General features: G+C 42.4%; 1 protein-coding gene across 3 annotated transcripts in view; it reads left to right on the forward strand.

Annotated features, from left to right (window-relative positions):
- The window catches only part of Vwa2 (von Willebrand factor A domain containing 2), a 50,103-nt gene that overhangs the window by 5,891 nt on the left and 25,903 nt on the right, over nucleotides 1-18,309 (forward strand). For 2 of the 3 annotated variants that reach the window (XM_013515834.1, XM_005387824.2), the window contains exons 2-5: nucleotides 2,299-2,362; nucleotides 5,702-5,776; nucleotides 7,666-7,799; nucleotides 13,452-13,561. In XM_013515834.1, coding sequence (XP_013371288.1) covers nucleotides 2,311-2,362; nucleotides 5,702-5,776; nucleotides 7,666-7,799; nucleotides 13,452-13,561 — 371 coding nt within the window. In that variant the 5' untranslated portion in view covers nucleotides 2,299-2,310. Of the gene's footprint in view, nucleotides 1-1,221; nucleotides 1,307-2,298; nucleotides 2,363-5,701; nucleotides 5,777-7,665; nucleotides 7,800-13,451; nucleotides 13,562-18,309 lie in introns of those variants that run through there. The other variant, XM_005387825.2, reaches the window with a different exon arrangement.

Genomic DNA, 18,309 nt, shown 5'->3' on the forward strand with positions numbered 1-18,309 from the left:
GGGGGGAGTGGTTGTGCATCTTGTGGGCTCAGTATGGCAGGGATTGGTTTTTTTGTTGTTACTGTGGTTTTAATTTTTGCTCCTCATCCTCCCAAGCGCCTGAAAAAAAAAAAAAAAAAAGAGAGGGATAAAACGCTTCAATTAAAAAAAAAAAAAAAAAAAAAAAAAAAATAAGGTGCTGGACTTACAGCAGAGTAAGGTCCAACTATTTAGGCCCATGACAGAGCAAATGAAATTTTTAAAACCAGAAGATGCTTTAGCAGTCTCTGGTCCAACCTCTTTGTTTTGCAGGTGAGAAGCTGTATCCTTTCTCAGGGTCACAGGGCATCTGGGTGAGAACTAGGGTCCCTGGATTTGCATTCCAGGCTCTGCCACCATGGGGCAGGTGTGGCTCCTGCCGGGTAGTGTTTACAGGTGTACCACCTCAGGCTGAGTGAAGTTCTGGAAGTGCCTCAGGTGTCCTTGAGCTGACCTGGCTCCATGGTTAGAGGCAGGTGTGTGCAGTGGGAGGAGCTGGATACCTGAGTCATGTGACTCTCCAGGTCACCCCTCAGGGCACCCCTGCCCCATGTGTGCAATATTCATATTTCCTGCAATTCCAAGGAAGGCCCAGCAACCGCACCTTCCTTGGGTTGTGCTTGGGTTGGGCCATTTAATTTTTCTACAAGTCAGAAAGAGCAATATTTCCTGCGTAAATTTGATCTTCAGTGGAACCGTAGCTCTCGGCCTGTTCCACTAGTTTTCTGAATGGAGTCCAGGTTCTGCTTTGTTCCTGCCATGGGAAGACCTCCTGCAGAGGTGCTGGAGCACTCAAGCAAGCAGAGAATTTATTTCGGTGCAGCTTACATGGAGGGCGCTTTGTGAGCTGTCGGAGATGACAAGCAGCTTCTGCCTTGTGTCTTGGAGAACTTAATATTCCTATGCAGAAGCGGGAGCCCAAAGGCAGGGGCACATCAATGAAAGCTTGGCTCCCCTGTCTTGATCTGTTTTCTGAGGTGGAGGGAACCACTGCGTCCATAGCTGTTAAATGGATTTTCAGATGTGGGTGCCTCGGTCTGAAGTGAGTCTCCCTTAGAAGCTGCACCCTTGTGGTACTTCAGGGACTGACCACTTTTCCCTTGGCCTGGTCTGTCGCATCTGGGATGCTCCTGGAATCCTGCAGTAGTTACCTCTCCATGTTTCTGCCATGAGTTTTTCTTTGTAGAATGAACTCCTGAAAGAATGGCAGTTATTTATTTGATGGAAGGAAAGTTTAGGAAGACCTGCACGGAGCATGGCCACGTTCTTCTCAAGGCTTTATTAATAGGCAAGTTTAATGCACAGATGGTCTGGAGTGTATGGGTTGCCCAAGGGGCAAAATCTGGACTTTCTAAAACCTATTAAGGTATTTTTAGGTTTTCCCTGGTAGATTATACTGGCAGGAAATGTCTAATTTTTATTCTGCCTGACCCCTTTCTGTCCTTATGCTATGTATTGTCTTACTTAAAACTAAGACTATTGGAATTGTATATTATACCTGTGAGCATACCTGGCCCTCACAGATAAAATTGGAAATAAATCACTCCAGCTCTTTCTTTTAAAATCAAAGTTACTTCTATGGCTGGTCTATCTTTTCCTCTTTCACTGTCTGCCCTTAATACCTTCCTCAAATGTGATCAGTAATGAGGCCTCATGGAATTGAATTTTACCTATGTTAGAAGGATCTTTAGATGATGAAAATCTTTTAAGAATGCTTTCACTCTTTCTTCTCCTAGATTACTGTTTATAAATAACTTAGAAAGTGCAGCCTTTCTTTAGACACTGTCTTCTCAGCTCAAGTTGGGTGATTTCGGTGGCTTGCTTTGCTAGAGGTTGCAGAAAACGAGGACCTTGGGCCCCCATCTTCAGCTTAACTTCTGACCCCTTGTGAAGGACTGGAGACCTTTGGAGGGGAATCACCTTACCCAGGGCCATTTGGCCAGTGAGGCCCGGGTGGGGCTGAGCACCATGACTCCTAACTGAGCAAAGTATCTCCTCCCAGAGGCCATGGAGGAGCTGGGATGGGTTGAGAGGCGGGGCATGGTATTCTGGCAAGGTCGCTAGAGGGTTGTTTAAAGTCAGAGTCCTTGGAGCAAAATCTTCCCGGCTTTTCAGGAACTGGTGTCTTCAGATTACTATATTTATTATTAGGGCAAGGAGGGGCCCCATGGCCCGATGTGTGGTCTAGAAAAGCCAAGTAGCTGTCATTTTTGGCAATGCGATTTGGGCGGTTCACAGGACGAGTTGCTGATGCGGTTTTTTCTTTTCCCGGCCCTGTAGTTCTCTGTCAACATGCCCTCTTTGCTGTTGCTGGGAGCCATCTGGACTTTCCTGTTTTCCAGAGGTAAGACGGTTTTTGGTGGGCAGTAAAGGACTAGGGGTTTATTTTGCTTCAAATCCTGTTAACCTTTCTTTTTTTTTTTTTGAGCTACATCCCCATTAACTTTTTTTGTATTTTTTAAATTTTGAGACGGGATCTTGCTAAGTCGCCTAGTTGCCCAGGGTGTGCTCAAACTTACAATCTTCCTATCTCGGCTTCCCAGAGTGCTGAGAATTACAGGCATATTCCACTACCCGCAGCTTGATTTTAACTTCTGAGCTTGATTTTAACTCTTGACTCCATGTACATCTTCACAGCCACCTCCCTGCTCTAAGCCCCATCAGCTTGTGTTTGGACTGCTACAGCAGCCTTCTGGCTGGCCTGCCTGGTCCAGCTGGTCCTCATCCAGCCCGTTCGCCACCCAGTGACAGTGGCCAGATGCAAATCGGATCATGTCTTGATCCTTCTCCACTCCTGCCTCACGCTTCTAAGTGACTTTCTGTTGCTCTTTTTTTTTTTTCTGGTACCGGGAATCGAACTCATAACCTCAGGCTTGCCAGGCAAGCATTTATGCCACTGAGCTATATCTCCAGCCCTTCTGTTGCTCTTACAAGCTGCGGTCCAGTCCCATCTCATGGCCATCTCAAGTCCCCTCTACGCTTTGCGTGGCAGCCCCTGCTCTTCCAGTCCTGCCTGGTATCCTTGCTTCCTCCCTTCAAAGAGAACCCCACGTTGCTCTGTTGGTGTCTCCTTGAAATCACAGGAGCCCCAGTCACTTGCTCCTAGCATGTTGCTCCTGCCTTGGAAGTGTGTTTTTCATTTTTATTTTTTTAATTTTGCTGGTGTGGGGGATTAAACCCAGGGCCTTGGACATGCTGGGCAAGTGGTTTACCACTGTGCTGGCCCCCACATCTATTTTTTGAATTGCTGATATATCACTGTTATAATTTTATTGCTCAGATATCATTATTTATAATTTTTCATTTGGTGTCAGAAAGAATGAAAAATGTATGCATGGACTTTCTACTTGTCTTAGTGACTTTCCTTGTCACTGAGACACAATACCTCACACCCACAATTTAAGGAAGAGAAGTTCATTCTGGCTTACATTTCAGCCATGGTCTCCATGGCAGAGGTATAGCAGAGGAATGGCTGCTCACTCTATGGCATCCAGGAATCAGAGAGAATAGAGGGAAAAACTGGGAAAGGAGAGATACCCTTCTAGGTCACCCCCACTGCTCTGCCTCTTCTGACCAAGCTGAGCCTCGTAATACAACATTTAGCTGTAATACCCTGTAATTCATTACCTTTCGAAAGCCCCACTTTTCAGCACGTGAGACTTTGGAGGTTGGGAACACCCAGATAGAAACCATAACACTCCAGAACATTTTGCTCTAGTTTATAGTAATTGCATTGAACAGATGTATCAGTATCTACTCAGTACCTCTCTTTATCGTTCACATTTCTCTAGCACAAAGAACCCTGAAGGGGATGGTCTTAATTACATTTTCCCTTCTCAAAAATTGCTTTGCCTTCAGATTCATTTCCAGTTGTGATATCTTTTCATTTTTATGACTCTTAAATCAAAATATATGGTGAATGTTTAAACAAATGTTAAAAATATATTGTTGATTTAAAAATTTATTAACATTTAAATGAAAAATTTATTAACATTAAATTTAAACCTTAAATTTTAACATTAAATTTAACATTAAAAATATATTGTTGATTTAAAAATTTGTTAACATTTAAATAAAAAATTTATTAACATTAAATTCATGACATTTAAAAATATATTATTTTTAAATGTTAAAATTATATTGTTGGTTTTTTTTTTTTTTTTTTTTTTTGGTTTTGGCTTTTTTCTGGTACCAGGAGCCGAACTCATGACCTTGCACTTGCCAGGCAGGCACTGTGCCACTGAGCTAAATCCCCAGCCCCTTAAAAATATATTGTAATAAAAGGTAGATTACCATTAATCCTCCTCAAAGTATTCCTCACTTCAAACTTATCATATTGTTCTTGCCATTTTTTGAAGTAGTTCTGGAAGTCCTCTTTTGTGAGTTGAATATCTTCACAGCTCAAGGTGTGGGGCCGGGGAGATAGCTCACAGTGCCTATCTGGCAAAGGCAATGTCCTGAGTTTGATTCCTGGTACCAAAAAAACCACAAAAAACAACACCAAAAATGTGTGATAAAGAATACAGTGAATCGTAATCATCTCAATAGATGCAGAAAAAGTTTTTGATAAAGTCCAGCACTCATTCATGATAAAAACCCTACAGAAAACTGGAATAGATGGTCTTTATCTCAGTCTGATAAAAGCCATCTATGACAAACCAACGGCCAATGTCATACTATATGGACAAAAACTGAAAGCTTTCACCCCCAAATCAGGAACAAGACAAGGATGTCCACTGTCACCGCTCCTTTTCAACATAATTCTAGAAACATTAGCCAGAACAATGAGACAAGAGAGAGAAATAAAAGGAATAAGGATAGAAAGGAAGAAATTAAATTATCATTATTCTTAGATGATACTATGCTCTACGTAGAAGATCTAAAATATTCCACCAAAAGACTCCCAGAATTAATAACCAAATTCAGTTGTGTGGTGGGATACAAAGTCAATATTCAAAAATCAGTAGCATTCCTGTACACAAACAACAAACTTATTGAGAGAGAAATTAGGGAAACCACACCTTTCACAATAGCATCCAAAAAACTGAAATACTTAGGAATCAATCTAACTCATTGTTTGAGTTCAAGCATTCTGTGACCAGTTGGAACATTTCTCCCAATGCTTTTCTGTGAATCTGTTTCTTTTCTGAATTATCTGTTCATATCCAAGGTTAACTTTTATGGCAGATGTTTTGCCCGAGGGACCTGGCAGAGGGTGAGGGGTTTCCGAGGTTGTACATAGATACAGTGCAGAGAACTGAAACCAGTGGGGGACGCAGTTAAGACAACGAGTTAGGGACCAATGTCTTCAGAACTGGAGGACCTCTGTAGTGCCCTGTGTGTGTTTTGTTTTGTTTTTGCAATGCTGATATTGAACCAGAGCCTCATGTATACTAGGCAAGTGCTGTACCATTAAGCTACCACCCGAGCCCTCTCCACGTATTTATAATCTTTGTTTTCAAAATTCCCAAATCTGAATTCAAAGATTCCTCACAGAAGTTGTATAATAGGAGTGAGTTTCTGTGGGATCCATGTGGCGATTGTTGAAGCACAAGTATCACTGGGCTTCTCCATCTTGCTGTGTTTTGCCCTGCGGGCTGTTGGTTCTGATCGTATAACATGGAGGTGAAGATTCCTCCCTGTTCCACCTTGTCACGCATGCTTCTGCTGTCTTCTCTCCTAGTGCCCCCGTCCCTCCCTCTTCAGGAAGTCCATGCGAGCAGGGAGACCATTGGGAAGATTGCTGCTGCCAGTAAAAGTAAGCTGCTTTTACTTATCCTTCCACATACGCACTCCGACAGCTGGGAGATAGAGTCACAGGAGACCATGTTCCTTCTGAGAGTTTCTACCGCACTCCCAGCTTCTTTTCATGATGTTGCCAGATTCATTCTCCTCAAACAGGGGTCTTGCCAAAATACTCTGCTTGGTAAAAACAACCTCTGTAACCTGCCACTCCCCACCCCAGGAGTGAAGATTTAACTTAGGGCCTTCACACCGAGTTACAGTCACAGCTCTTTTAAAATTTTTTAAAGTTTGAGATAGGGTCCCACTAAGTTGTGCAGGCTGGGTTTGAACTTGCTATCCTCCTGCCTCAACTTCCCAGGGTGCTGGAATGACAAGCATGTGCCACTATACCCCATCCTCTGTAAAGCTTTTCTCCTGAATTTCTTGGCCTGCACCTCAAGGCCTTTTGCTACCTGACCATGGTCTACCCAACCACCTCCTCTCCCACAGTAATCCCTCCTCTTCCATCCTTGTCAGCGTCTCTCCACATGCGCAAACCACACCGGCACAGTCCCAGGGGCTCTGCCTTCCCCTCCTTCTCTCTCTGGAGAAACCCCTCATGGGGTCACAGCTCCAGTGCCGCCCTCTGGGGCCCATCTCTGCTGTGCTTCTCTGACTCCTGCTCCCTTCCAGCCTCCCAGTGAGATGGGAGAGTCTAAACATTCTGGGTTAGATTCCCAGATCCACCACTTCCGGGTGCCTTGGCCCTAGGGAAGTTACTGACTTACTGTGTGTTCTGCTTGCCTCATCTGTCCAGGTGAGTAAAAACTACCAAATCTCTTTAGGATTCAAATGAGTATTTTGATGGTGGGTGATAACTCTTCATTGCTGTTAGCAGATACCTGAGAAAAACAACTTAAAGGAGGCTGTGTTTACTTTGGCTCAGTTTCAGAGGTTAAGTCCATGGTCACTTGGCTCTGTTCCTTCTGGGCCCACAGTGAGGCAGAAACATGGTAGGGAGCATGTGGTGGGGCAGAGCAGCTCACTTCATGGCAGATAGGAGGCAGAGAGAGAGGAAAAGAGGCAGAGAGGAGGGGCCAGAACGAGGTACAGTCCCCAAGGTCACACCCCCAATGACCTATTCTCTTCAGCTGATCCATCGCCTCCCAGTAATGTCATCAGTTTATGATCTCTTCACTGAATTAATACCCTGGTGAAGTGAAAGACTTTACATCCTGTCACTCCTCAGGCCCCACCCCGCACGTTACTGCATTGGGGGCCAACCCCTCTTTGGGGGACACATCGTAATGAAATCACAACAGGATTGGTAATACCTAAGAAATGCAGTGCACGTTCCTTTTGGGCATAATGGAAAATCTCTTGGCTGAGGTAATGGTGGAGTGCATATGTGAATGCTCTAAAAACATTGAATTGGCCAAGTGTGGGGTGCATACCTGTAATCCCAGCACTCTAGGAGACTGGGACGGCGAGATTGCAAGTTTGAGCCCAGCCTGGGCAACTTATCTACTTAGCGAGACCCTGCCTCAAAGTAAAACATAAAAAAGGGCTGGGGATATAGTTGAATACAAAGGCCTTGGGTTCTATCCTCAGTACCTCAAAAACAAACAAAAACATTGAATTATACACTTCAAATGGTTGAGTTAAATTAGCACAGCTAGAGTGTCTCAGGTGGCCCTGGGCTGGAGGAAATGCACATCCAGTGCTGGTGTTGCTGTTGCTACTTGAATGTTTGGGTAACAGGGCCTCACGTATCATCAGGAGGTCTGTGTCCTGGACTAGGTGTGGGGCCTGGGAGACCCTCCTCAGAGAGCTCAGTTAGTGTGGCCGAACCTGTAGGCCTTGGCATGAGTCTTTGTAACATGGAAGAATCTAGTTCAATCACACCTGTCTCACTCTCCCTAGTGATGTGGTGCTCAGCTGCCATGGACATCCTCTTTCTGTTAGATGGCTCTCACAGTGTCGGGAAAGGGAGCTTTGAAAGGTCTAAGCACTTTGCCATCACAGTCTGTGATGCTCTGGACGTCAGCCCTGAGCGGGTGAGTACAAGTCTTCTCTATCCTTGTATTTGGTATCTTTGTTTGCAAGTGACAGAAACCCAGTTGTAAACAGCAGAGAGAACTTACTGGCTGTGTGGAAATGGGAAGACCAAAGGGGCAAATCCTAGCACGGTGGTATGCGTGGGCCCAGAGGAGTCCCTCTTTTTCTCCCTGCAGTTGTGCTTTTTTTGCTTGACTTCCTTCCCAGGCAGATTTTTCTCACATGGCAAAGATACTCTGCATTGTCCTTCAAGCTAATGATACCAGGAAAAAAGAAAGTGGACTTTTCTTGTGGATCTCAAAGAATTCCCAGAAGAGCTCCAACTGAGTAGGCTTAGGTCCCAGGATAACCCTTGGCCAATCACAGCAGCAGGGGGAGAATCTTTGGTCAGATCTGAGCTAACTGCTTATCCATGTTTCGGGGTAAAGAGCGTTCCCCCTTGGAAGCAGGGGCTATATTTGCAGAGCAATGGGAAATGCGACACATTGAGCAGAGTCTCAGTACAAAGCATAGTTCCTGCCCTTTCTGTTCCCTTGAAAAGATCCCCTCCTGCCTGACCAAATCCAGACAACATCTTCCTTTCTTGTTCTTCCCAGCTTCAGAGTTCACCTTCAAAGAGGTCTTAACTACCAGCAGAGTGTGGTAGATGTAGCTTTTGTTTTTAAAGGGGATGATTTTGAACAACCCAATAGAAGAAGGAGCAGCGAACACTGACAGTTCCCAGAAAGTGAGACACAGATGGTCTGTGGAAAGATGTGCCTCACCTTCTTCAAAGCAGTAGCAGGTCTCCTACTGACGTGCCCTATTTTCACTTACTGATTTGGAAAAATGTGAATTGGCAAATCTTTGAGAAACTGGTATTCCCATATACTGTGGTGGAAATGTAGGCTGGTACAACCGCTGTGGGACAATTATCCATCACAGTAACAAAGGCTGGGACCCTCCGACCAGGCATTCCACTTCTAGGACTTGATTCTACAGATATTCCCACCCATGCAAAACAACACCGAATAGTTATACAGCACCTTGCGCTGTTATTTGGAATTGTAAAAGATTTCAGAAACCAACTGTCCATTGACTGGGAACAGGTAAATCCATTATGGTGCATTCATATAATGATTCATGGAGCAGCTGCAGAAAGTGAGTAAACGATATCAGAGCACATTAAATGTAAAAAAGAAGGTGCAGATGGCATGTAGAATATGTTACTTTTATGTACAAATGAAGGGAAATGCATGAAATCTATATTTGCATTTGTATAAAGAGAGGGCAGGCTGAGGATAATGGTTCCTGTCACAGAGGAGGAAGGGAACTAAGTAGGTAGAGTCGAAGTCCAGGGGGAGACCCAGCAATATAGACTGTTTCATACTTTCTAGAGTTCGAACCATCTGAACCTACCCAAAAGTCAAATTCAAGATTAAGAAGGGTGTTTTGGTGGAAATCCGTAATTATTTGAATTAGAGACTAGTTACGTATTGGTTGAAGAAGGAAGTGGTTTTCCAAGATGACATTCCTGAGTTAATCCTAGTAAAACCTGTCGGATTTAGGAGCAAACATGGCTTCTAATGAGGGCCAAGTTTTCTCCAGAATGGCCTGTCATTTGGGAGTAGAGGCACATTCCCCAGCACTTCAGGCAATCTTGCAGTCATCTGCAGACACCACAGCAGACTTCGTTATGTCCAAGCAAAAGCAACCCAGAAGTTCTGACCATGATGCAAGCCCAGCATAGACCCTAAAAGGGCCAGGGCAGATGACTGCTGAATCCCTCCCCTCCCCCCGTACTGAGCTTTTCTTTTAAAATGATTCCTTATGAAGTTTACTAGTCATTTCTGGAAGAAGTGGCAAAAGATCAAATACTGTTTATCTTGGCATTAACGTGGTGTGCCCTGAGATGAGTAGCCTAGAGACACCGGAGGATGGCAGGTTGGAAGAGAAATGTTATGGGAATCGCATGTTCTGCAGGTGAGGAAACAGCCTCAGAAAGGAAGGCTACGTGACCGCCTAGGGTCACACAGCAATCTCAGGAGAGAGCTAAGTGTGGAAGACTTTGGGCTCTTGATTCTTAGCTCAGGACTTGCTCCATTAGGCCGTGTGTCATTCCCAGTGGATCACCTCTGAGCTGGGGTGAAGTAAATGGTGGCATTTGGAACTCACACCCTGCTGTCACACAGCAAGTGCACAGCCAGCAGTGCGGCAGTGTGTGGAGGAAGGCGGATGGACAGTAAAAAAAACAGGCCAAGAGTCTTCATGGCTGATGCTGTTAGGAGCATATTAAGAGTTTAGGAAATTTAACCTCAGTGCTGCTGGACCACATCTAGAATGTAGCATCAAGTTCTAGGGTTGATTTTTATGTTTGATACTGGCAAAAAGACAAAGCTTTTCAGAGTCAGGATAGGGCCACCAGCCTCCATGTAGGAAGACCCTGGTTATCATTTTCATGCAAGAGAGTGAAATATGGCTCTATTTTATTGAGAGGGCAGAACCTGGGTGTTCAGAGAGTTCGATTTGGGCTTAACTTGAGAAAGATCTTCCTGTAGCAGGACTTGGAGAGCACAGGAGTTGGATGACTGTTTGGGTGAGTGAATGTCTATGCCTCTAGGGTATATCAAGAGACCACTGGCATGCTTAGAAGAGTTTGTGTGTTGGGGGAATTTAAAATAGCTCAGTCTGATCTGTGGCTTCATGCTTTATTTTATTTATTTATTCCTTCTGGTGTTGGGGGTGGAAGCCAGCGTCTCCTGCAGGATCAACTTCCCTAGCCCAAGGTTTTATGTTTTTCCCACTGCACTTTTTGTCTCATTTTTGTTGTCTCCAGATACAAAGGATTTGATCTGTATCTTGCTTTGCTTTCTCTAACTTTAGTCTTCAGGAAGAAAATGTTCAGTAGCTTTAATGAAGGTCTTTTATGGGTGCTTTGTTGTTGAGGTGGATTGAAGGTGTTTGAAGTCTTCCCCTTAACACTTAAAAGCTGAGAAGTACATTTCCTGGCTCTAATAAAGGGTTGCAGCAGAGAGATTGCAGTGTGGTGAGAAATCTATGCAGGCTTGCTTCTGAGCATACAGTAAACTGAAGATAAAAGGCAGCTATTTTGCTCCCAAACCACCAATTAAATGAAATGCCTTAACTACTGACTTAGGCTGTTTCCTGCCTGTTTTGTTTTGAAGTTGTGTCCTTCCTGTTTAACCCGAGTAAATAGACTGAGCTGAAACCTTAAGGGAGTTGTTGTTTTAAAGTAATTCATTCACATGGTTCAGTAAAAAGACCTACAGTGAAAACTTTCACCCACGTATTTTCCATTTGCCAGATCCCCTGCCTATTTTCTTAAGTAGCTCTCAAGAATTGCTTTATGCAAATACAAGCAATATGAATATACATTATTTTCCCCTTTTAACAAAAATAATAGCATAGTCTATATTGTGTTATACCTCTTTGTCATCACTTTACCTTGGAAATCTCTCCATATCTGTATATAGGTATTAACTGTTTTTTTTCTACACCTAATTAATGTCTGATCATGAGCATTAATTGAGGTTTAATAGCAAACCCTCTACTGATGGACATTTACTATTGCAAATTGCATAGTGTGATCTTGGAAATATATTGTTTCACATATATGGAAGTATATCTGTAGGATCAATTCCCAAATATCCCACACATTTTTAATTTTTAATAAATATTGCCCCCCATGGATGCTATACAAATTCATAGTCCTACCAGCAGTGTTTGAGAATGTTTATTTCCTTGTATATTGCATCTAGTATTTTTGCTAAACATTGATGTGGAAAAATGGTATCGTTTGTATGGAGAGGTCAAACCCCTTTCCATTAAAGAGCATTTGTCTTTCCTGTTCTATGATCTCTGTTCCTACCCTTTGCCCATTTCTGTTGAGCTATTGGCCCTTATATATCAGTTCCTAGATACTATTTTACATATTGAGGAAACTAACCTTTCGTTCCCAACATTAGTTGCAAATAACTTTTCCATTTTGTCTTCATTTTTTATTGTATAAAGGCATGCTTTGCTCTGTAGAAGTTTTTAGGTTTTCTTTAGGTAAATCAGATTTCTTCAGGTAAAGTCACTCTTTCCTTTATACCTTCCAGACTTTAAGGTAAAGTCCCTTGCATTCTCAGGTTAGAAAGGAATTCTTCCAAGAATTCTTCTAGAACTTTCATGGCTAGGTTTTTCCCATTAAATCTTGACTCCATTTGCAGTTTATCAGTAATGTATTGTACGTGTGGCCGGTGACTATCCAGTTGTCCTGATGTCACTTGCTCACCAAACCATCTTTTTTCCTCATTGCATGCAGATGCTCCCGCCTCCCCCACTTTTTATCCACACACTAAATTCAAGGAAAATCATGGAAGGGTTCTTGCTTGGAAACTTGTTCCTAAGTTTGTCCACTGCACTGTCTTCTGGTCTTCATCTCCCGATATGTCCACTCAAGACGTAAATTCCTTCCTACCTAAGGTGCCCCTGAGCTCCTCCTCAGGACTCCCCGCCTGTTGAAGGTGAGTTCAGAGAGCTGAGGGCTTCACCTCTTTGTCCCTTGAGCAGCAGGCCTGTTAAAGGATTGCAGTGGAATTTTGAAGTAGGGAGCAAAAGGTCACGTCATTGCTGAACTCTGAACCACTTGGCCTGGTCAAATCTTGGCCAGAACTTGCCTTAATTATGAAAGTGGTTGCTGAGAATATTGTTTCTCCAGGGGACTGGAGAACCGAGGATTAGGGGCAGGCCACGGGCCCACAAGAAGAAACCTGAATGTTTATAGCCTTCATGCTTTAAGACACAGAGTTTCTCTTCTCCAATTTTTTAAGGCGTAGGATTTTCTCTCATGGCCCCTTCAGTTAGGACTCAAAATCTGTTTGGATTCACCAGAGCTCTCACTTCCATTGTTTACCTCAGTTTGCAGGCGTTGATTGTCCCTCAGTCTGACGCTGGTCTAGAGACCTGGCCTTTCTCTAGCTTGGCAGGAGCAAGCCTGGATGAATGACCACCCAATAAAGGACAACAAAGGACAGAGAGCTGCTAGCAGCTGTGGCTTGTGATGAGCCACCAGTGATGACAGCTGGGCTTGCTTCTGAGGAGCCCTGCAGCTGCCCAAGGAGCATTTTGCTGAAGGGCTGTGGTGACTTCTGAGAAGGCAAACAGCAGGGAAGATCAGAGGGCCCAAAGTTTAATGTCCTGGCCCCTTCGGAGTAAACCCTTGCCTTAGGCCAGTTCTGTGTCCCCTGCACATTTTAGGCTCTCAGCAGTAATGTAGGCGTTAGTCATGCCTCTCTCATCTCCAGGTGAGGTGATGTATGAGATTGTACACGGGGTGCCTGGGAGTCACTTTAGCCAATGTGCCTGAAAGCTGCTCACAGCTCAGCTGAGAAAGTGCATAGAATGCGCTGCCTTTGCAGGATGTGGGCGGAGAAGATTAATCGTGGATTGTCAGTACAGAACACAGACCAATTTGACCATTTCCTTTCAGGTTCTCCAGCTGGTCTTGGGAACCTTCTTCCAGGCAGATGGGCAGAAGCTCTGGCACTGATATTTGTTGGATAGCCAGGAGGCAGGGTTGTTAACCTTTCTCATCCCCCTTTCCTCTTTGGGATGCTTGTAATATGACTCCAGTCTTGGCCCCCCGGGGCCACTGTCTCCTTTTGCAGGTCAGAGTGGGAGCGTTCCAATTTGGTTCTACTCCTCACCTGGAATTCTCCTTGGATTCATTTTCAACGCGACAGGAAGTGAAGGCACAAATAAAAAAGATGGTTTTCAAGTATGTATGATTGGATACTGTCATGGTAGACTGGAGTCAGCCCTCTTAAAGTCACCCCTTTCAAGGAAGGGCAAGCCATGTGCTCAGCTTTACTGAGAGAACCATGGGCCACTTCTGTGACCCCACTGTGCATAGTGGGTAATGAGAATTTCCTTCTCAAGGCTGCCCGCCATCATTACATGATGTCCCAGGAGGCATTGAATGGTAGTTTAAGAAAAGGGGAACAAGGCAGGAGGGAAGGGGAAAGGAAAGAAGGGACAGGAAGAAAAGAGAACAGAAGGAAAGAAATGGAAACAAAGCTTTTGTAAATAAAGGGAAGAAGGGTTGAAGGGAGGGGAAGGGGAAAAAAATCAAGCTATATCATGTGCAGGTGCAAACTCCCTATGACGAATAGTCTACATCTATTATTAACCATCATCATTAATAGATAATAGATAGCTATGAACTATTATATATTATTAAGTGTTATGTGTATCTAAAATACATCAGTGAGAAAACACCAAAAAAGGAAAAAGGATTTGCTGTTCTTAGTCAATTCGATGGAGACAGGGCTTTTGAAGGTCCACACTAGGTTAGCATTTCCTGTCCGCTGGAACTACCTGTGATACATGCGTGACTGTCTCATTGGCAGCATAGGACAGTCGTGCATGTACAGCCCCGCCGTGAATGTAAGAGCATGGGGCAGGAGAAGAGGGCTGGATTGAAGTCCTCGCTGTCTGAGGTGACCTCTGCAGCTTGGGGGCTTCACTGCACTGTTCTGAGCCTCAAATCTGTTATCAGTGAATACTAAACAGTAAACACACTGTTACTGTGAGTGCTTTAGAACTTATGCATAGCTGTTTATGTGCTCAACCTGTATACACCCTATACATATATGTACATAGTGGCGTATGGCTTGACTCAGCAGATCAGCTGGTAAAGTATATGTCAAAGCTTTTAAACTAAAAGTGTGTTGTGCCTGTGTGTGTTCATTTGTATATACATATATCCTTTTAAATGTATGTGTATTTTACATGCACACATAATCTATAGGTATATGAATGTGTGTTACACACATATATGCACGTGCACATGTGCGTGTGCACACACAATGTTTTTCACAAGCCCTTACAGAAAAGGGACTTTGACTTCTTACTTGCTTCACTGGTCTTTGTGTTACCAGGGCCTGGGGTGCTGGAGTCTCCTTTTAGAGGCAATTCTAGGTCCTTTCTGTCCCGGACAAAGAATTGAACAAAATGATCATAAACGGTGGTTTAATAAATGTGAAACTCTAAAGGTAGGAAAGAAACAAGGGTAGGGAAGAATGGACCCTGCAAAGCAGACAATATAGTTTTTTTCCCTAGGAGTCTTCTGCTTTAGGGGCCACCAAGTATTGATTTCCTATAGAGAATAGCCTCAGACTTGCTTTGTATTCTGGGTTCAGACTTACAGTGTAGCACTTGCCAACGTGAAGTCTTGGAGCCACCTGGGTCAGAGTAGTCTAGGGAAAAGGTCCCAAGTACAAATGCTGGGATCCTACCCAGATGTACTGAATCACATTCAAGTCTGGGCAGTGATACTTAGGGGTCTAGTGTTTTATAAAATCTTTCTCCTCCCCTTTCCCTATGACTATAACACGTATTTTGGGTTAAATGCCTTTTTGACATATAATTTGTACACCTTAATATTTGTTCATGCACAGTTGAGTGGTTTGGGGTAATACAGTGGCACTTCAGTTCACGCACTTAATTCGTTCCATGATTCTGGGGAAGATGGCCACAGCTGTGTTCATCATTCAATACAGAGTTTGCAAACAGAAGCAAAATTTTGCGAATGCCTTTATTTGCAAACCAGATTGTTCATAAACAGAAGCATTCGTGAACCAGGGTATTATTTCATTTACAGAGCTACACAACTACTTCCCTAACCTAATTTTTAAATATTTTCATCATCTCAAAAAGAAACCTTAGAAGGAGACATTCTTTATAGTAAATAAACAGCCAGTAAGTACATGAAAATAGGCTCAATAACATCAGTGAAAAGCAAACCAGAACCACAAAGAGATGCGATATAATACTGACTAGTAAGGCTGAAATAGAAGACAAACACTAACAAGTGTTGGCAAAGATTTGCAAAGACTGGAACCCACACGCAATGGTGGTAGAATGGTCAAGTCATGCCCACTACTTCGAAAACACTTTAGTAATTCCTCCAGATATTAAATAATAAAGTATCATTATGACCCGGTAATTCCACCTCAAGAGAATTGAAAGCATATGCCCACATAAAAACTTGTACACTAACATTCATAGCAGCGACATTTGTAACAATTTCTAAATAAATCAACACAAATGTGCAGTTGATGACTGCATAAAGAAAATGTGGTCTATCCATACAACTGAGTGTTATTCAGGCATAGAAATGAGTATTGATTCATGCTACCTCATGAGTTAATCCTGAAAACATACATTAACTGAAAGATGCCAGGGGCTGGGGATTTACCTCAGCAGCACAGAGCCTGCCTGGCAAGTGCGAGGTCGTGAGTTCGATTCCCGGTACCGGAAATAAACAAAACAAAAATAACAATGAAAGATGCCAGTACCAAAAGGTCACACAATATATTGTATATTTCCATTTTTTCTTTTTTTGTGGTGCTGGGGGTGGAATCCAGGTCTCACACATGTAAGGCGAGTATTCTACCACTGAGCTACATCTCCAGCCCTGTATTCCATTTTTATAAATGTCTAAACAAATTTATGGAGATAAAAGGTAGAGTAGTATTGCCAGGGGCTAGGGGAAGAAGGAATGATTATTAATGAGTACAGAGCTTCTTTTGAGGGTGATAAAAATGTTTTTGGACTAAGTGATTGCAGAACTCTAAATATCCTAAAAACTACTGACTTGTATATTTTTTATTTAAAAAAATTTTTATTAGTACATGTTTATAGTACTTAAAGATTACATTCATTGTGGAAGATTGGTATATGTACATAATGCATCTCAATTCCTTTTTTCCCCATCCTCTCTACCCCGTTTTTTTGCCAGCATCAGATTCATTTATCACATAATTCCTTATAAAGTTAATTATACATACAGATTAACAGCCAGACTAACAGTCCAAAAAACATATGAAACACATAAGATAAGGTACACTTTTAGATACTGTACGTTGTGCTGAATTACATTAACTTTTTTCTCTTTTTTCCTTTTGATTTATATAATGAATTTCTCATATAAGAGAAACCATGTGATATTTAAGTTTGTACGTCTGATTACTTCATCTAAAATTATGATCTCAAGGTACATCCATTTTCCTACTTGAGTTTCTCCTCCCTTATGACAGAGTAGCACTCCATTGTGTATAAATACAACAGTTTCTTTATCCATTCATCCATTGATGGACATGTAGCCTGCTTCCAAGATTTAGCTATTATAAACTGAGCTGCTATAAACATGGGTATGCATACATCATTGTGGTATGATGGCTTTAACTTTCCTGGGAAGATACCTAGAATAGCTGAGTCAAATGGAATTTCTATATTTAGGTTTTTGTGTGTGTGTATGTGGAATCTCCATGCTGATTTCCAGAGTGGTTTTACCAGTTTACACTCCTACCAACAATAAAGAAGTATTCCTCCCCAACCCCAGCCTCATCAGGATTTATTACTGGTTGATTTGGTGATGATAGCCATTATTTCTGGAGCAAGATGGAATCTCAGTATTGTTTTAATTTGCATTTCTCAAATGGCCAGTGATGTGGAATGTTTTTTCATGTACTTATTAGCCATTTATACTTCTTCATCTGAGAAGTATATATTCATTTCAGATGCCCATTTTTTAAATGGGGTTCTTTACATTTGGGGGATCTAATTTTTTGAGTTCTTTATATATTCTAAATATTAGTCTTTTGTCTGAAAAGTAGCTGGCAATTTTTTTTTTTCCATTTTGTAGGTTGTCTCTTTACTCTGGTGGTGGTTTCCTTTGCAGTGCAGATTTTTAATTGAACGTGATCCCATTTACTGATTCTTGGTATTACTTCTTGTACACTGGGTTCTGTTCATAAAATCTGCCTACACTTATGTCTTCAAGAGTATTACCTATTTTGTCTTTTAGCAGATTGTTTCTGTCTTAATATTTAGATATTTGATCCATTGATTTTGATTTTGCTGTAGTGTAGGGCAAGAGAATCAGGTCTACGTTCAATCTTCGGCATGTGGGTAACCAGTTTTCCCAGCTCCATTTGTTAAAGAGGCTGTCTTTTTCCAATATATGTTTTTGGCCTCTTTGTCAAAGATCGGGTAGCTGAATGTGCTTGAAGTTGTTTCTGAATCCTGTATTCTGTTCCATTGATCCATATCTAGTTTTGTGCTAGTACCATGCTGTTTTTATCACCATGGTTTTATAGTATAACTTGAAGTCCAAGATCCTGATGACCCCTACTTGCCCTTGAATATTGGCAGAATCTGTTGTGATTTTGCCTTTTTCATTTTTAATTGTGTGGGTTTGGATCTTTTCTTTCCTTATTTTGGTAAGCTTGGCTAAGAGTTTGCCTATTTTGTTTAGAAAGATTCAACTAGGGGCTGGGGATTTAGCTCAGCGGCAAAAAGCGCCTGCCTGGCAAGCGCAAGGTCGTGAGTTCGGTTCCCGGTACCGGAGAAAAACCAAAAAACAAAAACAAACAAAAAAATAAAATATATGTAACTAAACAAAAAATAATACAAAGAACGTGATGAAAATTCTATTATTTGAATTTTCAATAAATCTTACCT

This window comes from Chinchilla lanigera, unplaced genomic scaffold, assembly GCF_000276665.1.
Source record: "Chinchilla lanigera isolate Chin_1 unplaced genomic scaffold, ChiLan1.0 scaffold00030, whole genome shotgun sequence".
Taxonomy (NCBI): domain Eukaryota; kingdom Metazoa; phylum Chordata; class Mammalia; order Rodentia; family Chinchillidae; genus Chinchilla; species Chinchilla lanigera.